The sequence below is a fragment of the Rhopalosiphum padi genome, chromosome 1 (assembly GCF_020882245.1).
Source record: "Rhopalosiphum padi isolate XX-2018 chromosome 1, ASM2088224v1, whole genome shotgun sequence".
In the NCBI taxonomy this organism is placed as follows: domain Eukaryota; kingdom Metazoa; phylum Arthropoda; class Insecta; order Hemiptera; family Aphididae; genus Rhopalosiphum; species Rhopalosiphum padi.
The window spans coordinates 82,222,815-82,240,427 of NC_083597.1; the positions used below are offsets into that span (position 1 = coordinate 82,222,815).

General features: G+C 34.8%; 1 protein-coding gene across 2 annotated transcripts; it reads left to right on the forward strand.

Moving 5' to 3' along the window:
* The first annotated feature begins 1,583 nt into the window (after positions 1–1,583).
* LOC132922678 (uncharacterized) lies at positions 1,584–14,049 on the forward strand. Of its 2 annotated transcripts, none has more exons than XM_060986330.1 (5): positions 1,584–1,602; positions 2,277–2,441; positions 8,299–8,349; positions 8,475–8,656; positions 11,578–14,049. In XM_060986330.1, the coding sequence occupies exons 2-5, from the start codon at positions 2,285–2,287 to the stop codon at positions 11,932–11,934; spliced, it is 747 nt and encodes a 248-aa protein (XP_060842313.1). In that variant the 5' UTR covers positions 1,584–1,602; positions 2,277–2,284; the 3' UTR covers positions 11,935–14,049. The 2 variants fall into 2 exon arrangements, with proteins under 2 accessions (XP_060842313.1, XP_060842308.1); XM_060986325.1 differs by lacking the exon at positions 1,584–1,602 and adding an exon at positions 1,609–1,932.
* The last annotated feature ends 3,564 nt before the right edge of the window (positions 14,050–17,613 follow it).

Here is a 17,613-nt window from a genome sequence, read left to right on the forward strand (position 1 = left end):
ATAATATATATATACATAGTATATACTAGCTATAGTATGGTATAAATATATATTACTATAATAATTAAATAATAAATAATTTTTTCGGCAAAAATTAAATCAATTTACCATAATATTAATATTTAACAACTTAAATGATTTTAACTTAGGCTGACGGAACATCTCTACTATACAGAATGTTTTTATACCGTAATATATCGTTCAATTTAATTTGAACACATCAATTTCAGTGTCTCCGTGATCTACTCAAAGACAGGGAATACTGTTGACACCACGCTATACACAATTCGACTTCCCCGTTTTTTATTTATTAGGAAATGTATAAAACATTTTTAAAGGGGCTGAGCTTAACTGCACAAGCCTCTATAGTTTCTACTTAGTTATACATCAAGTGTAATTGTTTTAATATGTGCGTGTGACAAACCGAATTTTGTGATTTGTTATTTACGGCATTACGGGACTTATAATATTAAGATAGTATAGTGGCACGCGCAGCTAGTAAGTACCGCATTTCCATATAAGCCAACCACGCCGTGTAAGCAGTTCAGGTCGCCGATCGGTATGTATAATACAATCGACGTTAGACTTTCTGGAACCAACGAGGTAGCCTTGACGACGTGCCGCGCCAAAACACACCATAACGTTCAGCAGTGTAGTTACGCGTGTTCCTCCTGCCATCGCATAATATATAATATTGTTATCAATTAAAAATGCATTACAAATTTACAGCTCGATAAAATAGTTCGTCCTGCAATTGTTGGGGCGAAGATGAACCAGCAGTATGCACAAACATCGTAGTCATTTTATTTTTAAATTATGCATAATAACATTATGAACTATAATTGTTTTTAGTAAAAAGTGAGATATTTTCATAATTGTTTCAATATCGGTACAATGTGTTATGTATATAGTTAGAGTTGTAAAATTCATATACCAAGTGATGAACGGGGTATTATCGGCGAGAGACTTCGTGTTTAAATTGAAAGGAGTTTATTCAACAATTACCGATTGATTTGGTTTTGAATTTAAAAACAAATAAATGTTTAAACAACAATAGGTAAAGGTACCTAAAATAGTTAATTATCCATATCGATTTTGATTTGGCTAGGCGAAGTCATGAGAAATATCAATAAGTCGCGCGGTAAAGTCTTTTACGGAAACTGCAGGTATCTCGGTCGGTCGAGGGAAACCGGAAAACAATAACATCTCGTAACCGACTATTGCAGGCGTAAAAGTATTGATGGTTCAGCGTACTCGTCACAAGTTCGGCGGTTTCACGTGACGCCGGAAAATCTATCTCGAAAACGATTGTTTCGTGGTTAACGCGGACGGACAGTCAAAAACAAAAAAAACAACCAAACAAAAGACTCGGAGAGGAGCGAGAGCCGCTTGGCAACATCGCGGACAGCCGCCGCCGCCGCTCCGAAACCGGTCTTCGGTCGTTACAGGTGTGGTGCGCGGTCACGATGGCTCGGTCGGACAGGTACCAACGACAGTGGGGGCGCTGAAAGGGAACGGATGTGGCGGTGGTGGTGGAGCATAATTGGTGGCGGCGGTGAAGCGGTGCGCAACAGTAACGACAACGTCGACTCGGAAAAAAAGGTGAGTCACTCGGCCGCGTCGCGTGTGCGTATACCTGCGCAGGTTGCCCGGTGAGCGGCGGCAGCGGCGGCAGGGAACACCCGCCGCCCAGTGGGGGAGTACCGAGTGTAGCGGTCGTGGTGTGTATACGCACGCGAAAACATTCCTCTACAACTGCTACGCGCCGCTGCTGCCGCCGCCGCTCGTACCGCACGACGATATTTAGTGTTTAATAATAATATTATGATTCGGCGGGCCTTTGGCGGGTTCCAGCCGACCTCGGGTTACCTCCACGGCACCGCGATACTACTGCCGCCGCCGCCGTCGTCAATAACGATCGTCGTACGTTAGGTGAGCGACATCCACGACTATTAATTTATAATAATATAATATTGTTAATTACTGTAAAATATTTTGTTTTCGTAAAACGATTTCGCGACGCGGCCTAAACCGGTTGGTCGGCGGCGGACGAGGTTCGGTCGGAGCGCGCCAAAAGCGTACGTTCCCGCCAGCAACCGTCGTCGTCGGCTCGGCAGTCGGCACTCGGCCGCGCACGACTTCCGATCGGTGATTTCGACGTCGATCATTTTTATTACCGAATCCGTCTAATACGCGTGATACGATCGTTGTTTCGTCGTATCTGACCTATTCCGCGGGCTTAAATTTAATATATCATTTATCGAATTGCGTTGCAGTCACTGCCATGTCCGGTTTGTCGCTGAGGAAGCCGTGCGGCGAGAAGGAGTGCCCGGAGTACCACATGTGCCAGGCCCACGATCTCCAGTGCTACCCGTGTCATTCCTACTGCAACGAGACTTCACACAACTTTGACGTCAAGATATGCCAACAACAGTGTCAAGGTACGTCTATATAGATGTCGAGGACTTTGGTCCATCCAGTGTACCTATTAGACTACACGTTTATTATTTTTATTACCACTCAGAGGTAACTCATAATTTCTGACCTACTCGGTATAAACCGCGATTTTCGAATAAAACTAGTATGCATAATATCATACGGCACGTATCTACGCGCGTTTTTGTTTTTTGATCATATGAGTCTAAATCGTACATTAGTACGCTCCGTATTATACCTTTATTATAGTATGGTGAATGGAGCACATGAAGTGACTTTAATAATATATCATATCCAATTGGTATAATATATACAACGTTTATATAAATGAACGCGTTATTGTAGTGTTATTATTACATATTATGTATTTTATATTATAATAATGCTTGGCCACCGCAGCTGCAATAGTTTCTGCGAGGTCAACCGCCAAACGTTGTCCTTTCTCGGCCGAGAAAAAAAAAATTAAAAACCAGCTCGCGACGAAGAAACGACGGAACGCGCGCCCGCCGGAAGACCTTATTTCTATATGGCGTCGACTTTCTACTCCGGAATATCGTCTAATATATTCGTCGTACTAACCGCACGCGTGCGACATACATTTACCCATAAGACCTGCTACCTCGTCGTTTCTACTGGTCCCGCAGTCGACCGATGATCGTCATAATATCCGAAAGGATCCAAACTCGTAAACCGCCGAGATCGACACGGCGGCGTAGTATGAATAGGGCAGTATACTCAGTATTATGATAATGTATACCGTTTAAACTCGTCAAGCTATGCGTAAAAGAATAAGCTTTTACTTTTACCATCAAAATTCGTTCAGTGCACCTTCAAATGTTTATTGCACAATTGTACGAAATTATTTCTGTTAAAACGTTCGACTTGTATTATATTTTGTTCACATAGTTTTTATTTTCGATAAGCTGTTTTAGTAATACGCGTATTATACGTAGGCACAACTGTACGAGTCGATCTGGTAAACAACATAGGGCGCGATGATGATGATGTACGTGATCGCGGTGTAAATAAAAATTAAAAACAACACATTCTTTAAACGATGGCCCGTGGACGGGTTAAGGTTTTTTTTTCCAGTCCTCGTGTTATAGTGAGTTTCTTTCTTATAAAATCGGGACACTGCAGGCAGAAGACAAGCGGCCATATTCGTTTAATGACTTTTGTATATTGCCTGTAGATATTCGTAAGCGTACGATTATTATTATTACACGCGCCCAATAAAATATTGAATAGGTATAATATCCGAAAATTGTATAAAAAAACCTGTGTAATTCTTATTATAATATGAGCAAACAAGCAAAAACGAAAAATTACGTTCTGGAGTACGGATTCTGCGCGTAAATCTATAGCCTGTATGTGTATAATAGTAACCGTGAGTATGACGCAGACCTGGCACCACGCAGTCAATAATACATAGGTGTATCTATTATACTACGAAAATAATATATATATATATATGTATAGTAGCGAGGTGAAATTGGTTGGTGGTCCTGCTTTGTCATAGAATTTTGTTGTTTTTTTCTTCGCATGTCCTTGAAATACTATTCGAGGGGAACAATTCCAAAAAGAATTTGGTGCCTACCTCAGTATTGTTATTTGTTGTCTGTAAGGTAATAAATAATGATTTATGGTACCTGCGGCTGTATACTTACAATGTTTTAGATCTATTATAGCCCACCGTCAAATGCCCCCGCAACTGTATAACCAGTATATGAGCCAAGAGACGCGCTCTCAGGTTTCAAAAACTCGGTAGGACTCCGACCAAAGTGTCCGATGCCCGCGTGAGGTATACATAATTGCAGCACTCGAATAATTTAACGCGTTTTTCAACTTAGACTACTCCATGTCTGTTGAATCTATCGTGTAGGCCTGAGATTTTCAGTGCAAAGATTATTAATTGTTTGTTCTTATTACTCCGATCATGGTAAATATGATATTATTCTTGTTTATTCAGATTTCCGTCGAATGTTTTTTTTTTAAATTTATTTTGAACAATTTAATATTATTATACAACAAATATTATATTATTAATAAATAATAATATAATTATGTCTACCGCCTTGACTGCAGCTCAACTAAAATATTTTGTCAAACGGTTCTTGTAACTGTTACTCCTAGCTATTTTATGCGCCATTTATTTATTTGGGTTATAATATGATTTCAAAAACATTTGTGGTTTTTTATCCTTTCATGAATATTATGGTGCTATATGTGTGTTTTTTGTGTACGTAATATGACTTGTATTTTATGAAATAAATAACATAACATTGCTTTACAACCTATACACAATATTCAATAATTAAAGATAGATTTTTTTGCCATTATGGATATTAAATATATTTCGTCTATAACGAGTAAACGCGGTGTATATACTGCAGTAACACATTTTATAAACAGTAGACTCCTCCGTCTCAAAATATAATTTTCGAGTAGGTTCATACTAAAAAATTCACAGACGTCTGAGGTAAAATTAAAACATAAACTGTAAAATATTTATTTATTCAATTAATAATGCCCAATGGGCAGAAAATATACTCAGGATACATATCTTATTTTATATAACTAAGATAAAAAATTACGTAGATACATTTAAATTATAAATTATTTAAAAAAATGTATTATATATATTACTATACATAAATTTTCTGTTTATATAAATTTTACAACGTAGAAAGTTTTAATGGTAAATACGTATGTTCACTGGTAGAATATGAAAAATCAAAAATTAATTTTATTTAATAATTTTGGACATAACTCATTTTATAAAATAAGGCATTATTAGATGTTCAGCATTTTATGCACATATTATTTTATATAACAAATTAAGTATTATTGTCGATGATTAAAGAGAAATGTTAACATATGCGGTGATATGCATTGAAAAAATGTAATATATTCATTCTAATTATAAAATTAAAACAATTTTTTAAGGTTTTCAGTATTTAAATATGCATATTTCTTACTATTCTACGAACGTTTTTTAAATATGGTGTACCTATTTCCGTTGTACGTCATGCAATATTTTTCACTGCGATTCGGCGAACCGTGAATTCACAACTATAATTGTATTAGGATGTTCGTGATAATTTTCACAATGAATTCTAAATACAACTTTAGATGACATAAAGAATTAATTCATAACACATTACCATAAACCAAACAATAAGTTTCATAAATTATTAAAAAATATGCATTATTTTATACTTTTAAACAAAAGTAATTAATTAATTATCAGCATAAAGTAATTTAAATCTTGTTTTATAATTTATTTATATTATTGTGTTTTATTAATCCTCTAACAAAAAACTGAAATAACATACCTATTTTCATTTAATACACAATTAATAATAATACTTATATATCACCATAGTTAATTATCTATAATATATATTATAAATTATAATATACAAGATATCCCCCACCCGAGATGAACTCTCAAATAAGCTACTTGTTTGTCACTTGTAAATTATAATACTTATAGGAAAACTTGAGTAAAAAAAAAACATTATTAATAGTTATAAGATAAAAATAAAATTCATACTAATGCAATTAACACTAAAGAGGTAGGTAGATACAGAAACTAGGTTTTTCCATATAGTATCAAGTATCACTCATAAAGTCATAACATAATAATATTTAGTTCTAATTTGAAAAGAATTTGAACGTTTATCGAAATCCACCGTCGATAAATACACGGAAACTAAATTTGTTTAGTATTACTTGCATAATATAACTATCTAGTAAGAAAAGAATTTTTACGTTTCTCGAAATCCGTTTTGCCAATAAAAAATATTTTTTATATTATTTAGCTGTGATGACGAAACGTGTTTTTTTGTATTATTATAGCCAATTTATATCGGTATAAGTACCTATGAATAATAATAGTGTATTATCAGCGGAAGAAAAACACGTAATGTTTGTGTCATTTTACTATCTAGGATCGACCAAATTCTTATGTTTAACTGACCACATCGTATATGTTGACATTTTTTTAATCAAATAATTAGTTATATTATGTATAATCATATATTATTACGCAGCTGTGTCGGTCAAACATTTTTTCAACTTTAACGCAACCTGCACATATACATATATAGGTACTTACCACAATTTATCCTTCTTTTACAGAATCATAGATCTGTCGTCTAAATTATTTAGCCATAACGCGTTTACAGCTGCAGGTTGTAACCATATTGTTTATAGTTACTAGTTGAAAATCATTGTGCCCGAAATTATAATAAAACATTGTATACCTACGCTTTTGTTGTTCACAGCTCGTGGTATATACCGTATACACATAATAATGTAACATATAGGCGTGTCCGAACCTCTGTTGTAGATTATGCACTAGCTAATATGTGAAATTAAAACTGTATATGATTAGTATGACCCCCTACATTTTTAAAAAAGCATCATCATTATACATCATCGAAGATTCTGAAAATAATAAATACAAAATTGTTTTGCACTTTCGTCGATTTCGCAGAACCGTGCCTCTATAGGCGTGACGTGTATATATAAAAATAATGCGATGTATTAAATTCTGTGCGGAAATCTGAATTGGTATGTTTTTCGTTTCAGGTGATTTAAAAAAAAAACCCCACCCCGTTAGGAATATTATTATTTTTCTGTAAATCCCCAGCCTCGCGTGACCTGATTCTGTCGCAGTACCGTCTTCTTAGACTGTGTACAGCTATTCACATTGTTATCGTGACTCATCGTACACGACGTACGCATATAATAATTATGTAATTATGTGTAATTACGACTGCAGGTAGTTGGACTATACCTGTGCAAAATGTAGGTATGTTTACTGTATGTGGTGGATATCCGAAGCGGTGAAGTCGTTGTGAACGTATGTGTATTATAAGGAAATCAATTGGGTCGACTGTCGGCAAGTCGTGCTGGAGGGAGAGTGTTGCTGGGGCAACTATAAACTCAAAATCGGCCAAACAAAACGCAAGCACATCCCAAACAATAGAATATTGTACACTCAGAAGGCCAGAAGTCTACACGGTCTTATAGGTTTTAATATAATTTCGTGTTTTTAAATTTTATATTCTATACTTACCGTCGCCGCAGAACGTGCTTTATCAAGTTCATTTTATCTTCAGTAGGTAAAATATGTATGTATATATATATATTATTTTATAAGAACGTGTGATTTCTTTCACTTTGCGCCCGAGCACGTTATTAACTCGACCGTATAGGTCACACATATTATGTTAACCGCACGTATGGTAACTGTTGTGTACGCCACTTTAGTATATAGAGCATCATCATCCGCACTAAAACAAACATAAAATGCTATGTCCCAACGTGATAGACTAACGTCGATAATTAACCGCAGATGTGTGTCAAAGGGTCGTATCACTCGTATCAGATGACTTTTATAGCTATATATATATATATATATATATATTATATACTAATATATTATTATTATAGTATTTATCATTACACACATTGCGTATAATAATATTATGATAATACATCGGTTTTCGGGCAGACGGATGGTATAATGTGGTGGTCGCGGCGAAATCCGACACTCGTACCCGGAATACGCGAGTACTCACGGTGCAGAGGACATGTCCAATAATAATAATAATAATTGTAAATTCTGCAAAATAATTCAATTCTTCATGTATATAATGTTGTCTTTATCATTACAACACACTCGTTTGTAGCGGTAAAGGGAGGGGAATTAGGCGCGTAAAATGGAATACTTTGTTTTGAATATAGGACGACTGTACAGACGACGATTCGCAGTCGTCCGTATAAAATCAAAATGTGATTTGTTCGATGGACGACCGTACTAATTTATCGTTTTTGAATTTGTTTACGCAGATTACATACATGATTACGTGAAGCATTACGTCAAGGATAGTAACATCCAAGGTGAGCAACTGCCTATATAGAATTATAAATTTATTATAAACATAGTTAATAGAGTCATAAGCGGTTTTTGAATATTATTAAATATATATTAATAGTATGGAAATTTGTTTCTGTTCCGTGTGCAGATGTGCTACAAGAGTTGGAGAGCCTGAAATCGTTGATAATTTGGTTGACGTTGCTGGTGGTCGTTGCTATCGCTTTGATGTCCATCATGTTGGCGTTCGTTTGGAAACGCGAGAGGAAAATACCGAAGCTTAAGAACGGAGGCAAAGATTCATATTTCAAAAAAAAATTGGCTTTCTTAAAGGTATATACTATATACAATATGATTTATTATATACTATTGTAATTTACAATAGATACCGTGAAAAAATAACCAAAAAATATTACCGCATAGGCAGGTAGGTACTGAGAAGTGAGAATACGTGATGGGAAAAAACCTCTTTATTGTCTCCCATTTTTTTTTCCTCTGAAATGTATACTAACACGCCTGAGAAGGGTGTGTCGTGTTATTATTCTATTTTTCTCGGCATCGCATAATATATAAGAATGTATAAAATGTATATTTTTATTCCGTCTGGTGCAGGTATACGTGTTTCAAATGTGTTTAGCTCGGGGACGTGACGTTCACATCATTATACGGAGAGGAGGCATATATCGTTGTAATTATATATCCATTGGAACCTGGTGGCGTATATTGTATATTATGAAGTATCACGAAGTGCATGCATATATACAGGTGTTATGTGCTGTAATCGTGTTTTTATGGTCTTTTGTAACGCATATATTGGTAGTCTCCGTTCCTCTCCCGGAATGGTAGCCGCTTCTATAAGACTTCTCCCGATAATGGTTTGTCGTTAAATCGCGATTATTGTTTTCATGGCGTATGTTAATGCGTTACACGAATCGGTCGGAGAAAAATGAAATTACATTTTTTTAAACGAAAAATTTAACAACGTTGAGTTCCAATTTTGCCTTGAGGCGCAATGTCGTCGACGACAAATCAAATAACGAATAATAATGCCCCTAGCTAAAACCAAGTGTATTACACAATTTACGCATATGAATATAATTGTATAATAATTACTTGGTTTTATAAATTTCAATGTTAATAGAATCACAATAACAGTCATAGTTATATATTAATATATTATTACACTTATACATACCTAGGAAATTATAAAATGTCTCGTCAGTTATAATCGTCGAGGGACGCGATCGGAAACGTAATAGATTTTTAATGTTAATATAATAAGTAGTTATCAAAAAGCACGTCTCAAGAATTTATACATAATATAATATTATATACATTATTTAAGTCGTCAATCGATATTCTCGTCGTTAACCCGAACAGTTCTTAAATACATACTATTATTACCTATATTAGTATAATATTATATAGTACTATTGATAATCACGGAAATATTAAACCTATATCATTCAGTCATCGGCCTCAAATTTTAATACATACATGTATATCATTGTACATATTTTATAACATATGTATACGTCGTACAATATGCTTCACTTAAATAATGATATATTATTGTATTGATGTTCTCGTATCGTGGGATGTTTACGGTTATTATCGAGTTGTGTTTGCAATATATGTCGTTTCGATGAAAAAAAAAAAGCCGATGTAACGTATAATATTTACACATTGCGTGTATATATATAACAATAATAATATTTCGAAACGAGTGCGTACAGTGCCAGTTGTAGGTATATAGGAATATAAAATATAAGTCATTAATATGTATGTCATATATATATATATTGTGTGTAATGTATGTGTACAATAAACAGTATATGCCCATTCGTAGGCGGTTTTTTCCGTCTGCGAAATCTGAATGTAGCAATAATTGTATACTATCATTATTATAGATCGAAATCCGTTTAGAAAAAAACTCTTCGCTCGTCGTTTTGCGGCGTTGTACAATTAAATTGCATTATTATATAATATAGTGTTATACTTATCAATTATAATATATATTTGAAGCTCTTATTAAATAAACAGTATATATATATACATTATATAAATTATTATCAAATAATATTGGCTTTTCTCAGCATAGTTTGACGCGGCCCCGCGCAAAGACCGTTTGAATTCAAACCATACTGTACGCGACACACCGCCTTTTCGCCGTACCGTGCCCACCGTAAATATACCATTTTCTCTTTTTTCTTCACATTGGTGTTTTTTTTGTATTTTTGCCTACAAATAAAGCCCCCTTCGTACCCAAAGACTTGTGCTTCTTTATTTAATTTTTCCCCCGTGCTCCCTGTGTGCCGTTCAACCACCATCCGACGCGACCTCACCATCACATAGTGACAACCGTAGGTACGCGTCAAGTTTTAATCCAAACATTCAATTCTAATTAATTCATATAATATAGCATACCTAAGGCCTAAGCAGTAAGTATACATATCAAAATAATCTTATAAATGTCTTAGATTAATATAAGGTTTCAGTCTATGCATGGTAGTATACACTGATTTTCATAATAAGACTACTCCCGACCAAGTCAAGTCAACTGATAACCGTATATAACCACTACAACGACATACCTAAAATATACATTTCTGTATATTATGACAAATTAAAATTATACGGTGTTTGTACCAATTTTTTGGTTATTTTATTAATTTGACCGAAGTACCTATAGATATATATAACCTCTAAGTATATTGTTATAAACACTCAAAATTAAAAAAACTCGAAGGTTATTTAATTACACTGGTCGCACTCGCCGTGAATACGTATACGCCATCTGAGTTGTAAGACGTTCCAATGTTCCACAGTAAGGTTCGCGTTTAATAGGACCTTTTTTGCTTTTAATTTTATGGTCTAGCTCGATTTGTTATAGTATTAATGTATACGACGAAGCTGCTGCCGGCGACGCATCCAATTGATATATTGCAAGTGCAACATCGAATCACGCCGTGACAATGATGGTTTTAGCGGGATACTCGATCAGACTTTAATATAAAATATATTCGGTGTATTCGTAGTAAAAAATACTTGGCCGTTAAAATCTCTGCCGTTTTTGACACACGCATTATATTCGTATCGTTTTGAGCATTGAAATATCTACTTATATTTTAAAATAATACCTATATAATATATACGAGCATATATTATACATTTAAATATTATTTATTTTTGTCATCATCGTGTCTTATACACAATTCTAACGGCGGTTTGTGTGTTTTTGTTTTGCGTTACAGTTCAGGAACAACACGGTGAACACGGTTAGCGAAACCGTGGACAACAAGCCGTGGACGGTGACGGCGGCGGCGGCGGCGACGACTATGATGGCCGCGCACACGACGGACGCCCCGAAGACGTCGTCGGCCGGATCGTCGTCCGGCAACCGGACAAGCCGCACGACCGTCTCGTCGTCGTCGACGTCGTCCACGGACAAGCTGCCGTGCGAGGACGCCACGCTCGTGACGCAGGAGTTCACCGGTTACGACAACTTGGGGCTGTGCAAAGTGTCGCCGGTGCTGTGCAGCAAACCGACGGCCACGATGAAGATGTACGGCGCGACCGACACGGACCTGCTACACCGATACTCCCCCTAGCCGCCGCCCCCGCCGTCACCATCGCACCGGGCAACCGGTGGTATAGACTCGCCGTCGCCGATACGACGTGTGCCGGATTGCAGGGATGTTCGACGGGGACGCGAACGGCGAGAACCAGAACGACGACCGCCGCAGCTAGACGACGTGCGGACGACACGCGTATCAGTCGAGAAAAAAATGAACGCCGCCGCCGCCGCTGCGTAGGGTACGCCTAATAATACGCTTATATACCAATTATTATTACCGGCCAAAGTTTGTGCACAGTATTTATTTTAGATAATTTAATATCATATATGAACTGCTGTAGATTATAATATTATAATGGATATATTGTCTACGACCCTTATTGACTGTCGGCCATCACTCGTTTCTATTGGCCGCGAATTCGATTATATCTCGACGAAACGCCGTTACTTATATATATATATATATTACTTAACAATATATTATTATCACGTGTATAGTTTTATTTTCATTTCGCTAGCACAAATATGCGCAGAGATGTGATTTTAGACCATTTGTGAGTGATGTAATCGTGTGCGTAGTAGTATACTATAATATGTTGGTTTGAGCGATTCGAAAACCGTTCCGGGAACGTTACAGCTTAAGTCTAGTTGGGTCGAGTGCATTTTGAAAATCTCTTTTGATGTAATGATCATATTATCAACACAACATTTCGTCGTAGTTATGTACAAGTCCGCGACACAACGTGATATCACACACGCACGCACTCGTACATAGGATATATATATAAATGTATATGTAACGTGAGTAGGTAACGCGTAAATTGTAGTTTTTTTCGTTTTTTCGTACCTATTATTTACTATTATATTTTTTAAATGAACTGCGCACAGTATTATATCGACGACGCGCGTATCGCGGTCAAAGTACTTAAATATTGTAGTTGTTACTTGTTGTTATTATTGTTTTTTATTTTTTTGTTTCTTTAATAATATAACCTTATATATCGTGTAACTTTGTTGATACTTAGGAGTTAGGATAATTTTGTATATTGTATTCAAGTTAAAAGCGTGTTACACGCGCGTTAGCGATTATTATGTAAGTATTAAGTTTAGTGAGCTATGAGGAGGATGAAATAAACCTTTGATCAGTGAACCCCGTCCAATAAACTTTAACAGTTTTTAGATAATTTTGCGCCACGCTCGTCCATGTCTATACATATTATAATACACGTATGTGTACTTATGTATAGATGCGCTGTCGGCGTAAAATTGTAGGTTGTCGACAAACGCCGTTCGTTTGACGTTGTACATATAATAATATTATAATATAAACTTTTTTTTATATATATAATATTTCATAAAATGATTTTTTTATTTATATTATATATTTATATATTATAATATCATATCGTTTTAAAGTATGTAGTATAATATACCTTAGTTATCATAAAAAATTTCTATTGTTTGTTTTAGCATCGTAATACTTTAAATGTATAATTTCTATAAACACGAGTAATGCGCATTGTAATGCCATTAGATCGATTTATTAATATTATATAGATTATAGTTGGTATAGTTAGGTAGTATTAAAATACATAATAGTTAAATTAATTTATCGATCATATTATAGAACCGAGACAATCATATCATATTACTTATAAGGAGGTATTATTATTAAGTATGGATATTATATTATTTGTAATACATCGTCGTACCTAGGCACCTAGATAATAATTGTATTGTAAAAAAAAATAGAATTTAGTATATTATTTATAATGTTTATAAAGTATAGGTACAATATATATATATTATATTATTCTCAACGTTATTAATCATATAGACAACGGTTTCTCATACCATGAAAAGTGTATCGAAAAGCAATATTTATATATAAGTATCAGTATTTAATTATTGTATTATTTTAAAACGACACCCAATGGGAATGATCGGTACATATCTATTTAATATTTTACACTTCATATATACTCATATGTTTATAATTTTATAACTTTCATAAAAATGTATTGTTGTATTACGACAGAACAATCTGTTCCTATTTATTTCATTTTTGTACGAATAAAATTATCACGTGATAAGAAAAAATTTTACTATGTTGCATATTAATAAATAATTTTTTTATATATATATAATTGTTTTTTATTATTTTTTTTTATTTATTTAACTCTTCCTGAATTTACAATATTCACTCCAGGAAACACAAAGTAAAGAAACGCCTCATTTTCAAAAACCTCAAACTGTTCTCTGTTGTCATCATACCCCCAAAAATATTATAAAGAAATATTAAGCAATAAATATCATAATAGGTATGATTATTACTAAAAGATTTAGTCAGGTAAACAATATTTCTTATTTTTAACATATTATGAAAATAAGCGAAGTTCCTAATAGAATATACATTTATAAATAAATATACACTCGTTAAAGTATATTTAATATATTTTATGTATATCTACATAATAGAAAATAAAATAGTTTTTATAAATATTAATCGTTTTTAACATTCCAAATATCCAAAAAATTGTCTGAAGAAAACTGCAGCAATAGAAGGAATAAGTGTTAAAGTGTCGTTGGAATTATAAGCTCATAATATTTATTATTTACACTTTTCGCACAAAGGCTACTGCAGTCACCTGTGCAGCGTACTCACGACCGGCTTCGCGGGCGGACAAGTGTTGTTGAGGCGTTTGCCCGGGAGCGCGATTCGACGACCATCATTACGGCAGGCGAGTCCAGACAGCTTCGGCTTCGAGAGCAGTTTGTGTGCGATGTGGTGTAGATCTAACGACGAACAGCAGACAGCGGAAACCGAAACGCACGGATCGGCGACGGCCGGAGTCGTGACTTGGCCGACGGAATCGCCGCGGTACGAAAAAGAGAGTCAGCGGACAGCGACGCCACGCTGTCCTCGGACTCTCCTTAAATTTCGACCCGGCGGTCCCTTAGGCCGTGTCTGCAAGTAAAGGGCAGGCAATAGAAACGTCCATTATGCCAGCAAAAATAGAAAATGCGTTACACGAAAATGAATTAGTTGGTGCAAGTGACGAGGAAGCGGTAGATAAGGGCATTGTACCGGAAAAAATGGAAGATGATGCGTTAGGGGTGAAGAAGTGAGAAATAGTTTTGGAGATTTGGTCGTGTGGCTGGAACCGGGTGTAACCATACCATGTCGCTCCTCGCCGAAGATTTTCGACGGCGTGGAAACGGGTACGGCGGGCTTTTGGGTGCATGTGTTGCATCCGGGCCGATTAGCGACTCGAAGTTTCAGGATCAGGTGGTGCGCGACTCCAGCCGGCACGCTCCAAAACTATTTCTCACTTCTTCACCCCTGGCCGTCACAACGTCAGTTTCTATCGCCTGCGGGCTGCAGCTCATCGCCACCAAGTGAGTCTTCGGGCAACGCATCGTCTACGATTTTTGCCGACACAATGCCCTTATCTATACCGCTTGCTCGTCACTCGAATACCAACTAATTCATCTTCGCATAACGTATTATCTATTTTTGCATGCACAATGGACGTTTCTATTACGTGCTCTTTACTTGCACCAGCCAACTCATCTTCGGGCGACGAATCTTGTACTTTTGTCTGAACAACGTCCGTAGCTATTTCCTAATCGTCATCACTAACCAGTGAGTGATCTCCGCCGGACAACGGATGCAAGAGCAGATCACTCTTTATTCCTTGTATATTGTCGTTATTATAAAAGCTTTAAGTTCTTCTATGAACTGATCGATGTTTCGTGATGCCATTGTATCGTTAATAAGTATTATGTCGTAGGTACACTATAATAATATGATTGAGAATGAAAGTGTAGTATGTCCGTACTCAGAATCGTAAGTGAACCTTTAAAATATTGTACGATAACGAAAAAATTGAAAATCTCCCAGACAACGGGTACAGTATTGTTTATTATTAGCCGTATTATATATATATATATATATATAGGGTCCGTTATTTTTCCAAAGACCATTATTATATTGTTAAGAGGACGCTATGTCGCTATACCCGCATGTGTTGTCTCTGTCTTATACACGCGTAACATAGTTAAAAACTGTTTTGCGCGGGACAATTTTACTCCCTCGATATTTATATAAAAATTACCAACATTTTAAATCCCATTGGGAAGAACTTTACCTGTGACGTAGCGTTTTAATTTTTTTGATAACATGAATGCAATTAAAGTTATCGGTTTGAGAACTTTAGGTTTTTTTCATTTAATTATTAAAAATTATTGGTTACCACTATCAAAAAAATTAAAACGCTACAACACAGGTAAAGTTCTTCTCAATGCGATTTAAAATGTTGGTAATTTTAATATAAATATCGAGGGAGTAAAGTTGTCCCGCGCAAAACAGTTTTTAACTATGTTACGCGTGTAGAAGACAGAGACAACACATGCGGGTATAGCGTCCTCATAAAATGTTAATTATTTAATATTACCCACTTAAGTATAGGTACTATAATATTTTAACGTGAATTTTGATTCCTGTACTATACCCGTTTTATAGGTGGATCCTTTTTTAAATATAATATATTTCTTTCGTTTTAACTCTAATAATATATGACATATTTTTCGGATAAACAAAGTTTTTTTCCAATTATTATGTATTTAATTCAATAGCGATCAAGTAAAGATATCATTATTTATTATCACTATTATATTATTTTGTAATTTAATATAATTTAAATAATGTATTTCTGTGTTTAATACATATATTATATTACGACTCTGCTGGTCCAAACCATTTTACCATTCTTTACGTTGCGGCATAAATAGCTCTTGGCTGGAAGATGGATAGATAAATTACGGTGTGGATCCACACGCTCCTCATCACATCAAAAACATAATATGAAAAAGTTCCCAAATACATGACGATATAAATACGTCAGCAATTGGATGTATTACAATTTAATTTAAAATAAGTAATAAAATACTATTGTTTTTTTTTTTTGTCTTCGTTCATCTTTTAATTACCAATGAGAATCTTATAATATTATGTTTAAACTGTTTAAAGTATTGGCATTGAATTAATTAATTTTGTTTTAGCTGTCAACTTTTCTAAAAATTAAAATTATTGAAATGATAATGTTTAGTTTAGCATTAATTTAATTGTTTTTCTCAAATTATCTAGGTATAACTTGTTATTAGAAAAGTTTTAACTTTTTAAAATAATTATTAGATTTTTAATTGCTTCACCTTGTATACTTTTAAATGTCTTGTTTAAATTTATGTTATGTGTATCAGAATAAAATTACACACCAAGAACTGAACCTCAAAGAACCGAAATCCTTTAAAACTAAAATTGGTATTTTTAGATATAAGTCGTGTGACTATTAACAGGTCCTTATTGATTTTAATAGATTGAATAAAACAGATTAGTTTTATTAATTGCTTTTCGTAATCTCAATTCTCAAGCTGAGTTTACACTTAGGCCCGCCGAGTCTAGGTTTATAGTTCCATAAGTTATGTAAGAAGTTTAAAAAAATGGAGCTAGGTGAATTGAGTCCGAAATTCCGTTTTTGTGGTAAACTGAGTCCCGGATTTGAAAAGTTATACGGTAAACTGGCTTATTAGTTATTATAATAGGTTTAGTTTCCAAAACAGCACATTTTCCTTCTCACTTTTACAGGTTTAGGACTATCTTTTATGTTAACAACTGGCGTGGTTAAAAATGTGCTTTTTTTATTTTTAATAT

Coding starts and splice junctions, on each gene's coding strand:
- LOC132922678 (XM_060986330.1), top strand. CDS start 2,285: ATGTCCGGTTTGTCGCTGAGGAAGCCGTGCGGCGAGAAGGAGTGCCCG. Junction 2,442..8,298: donor ATGCCAACAACAGTGTCAAG/GTACGTCTATAT, acceptor TTGTTTACGCAG/ATTACATACATGATTACGTG. Junction 8,350..8,474: donor CAAGGATAGTAACATCCAAG/GTGAGCAACTGC, acceptor TTCCGTGTGCAG/ATGTGCTACAAGAGTTGGAG.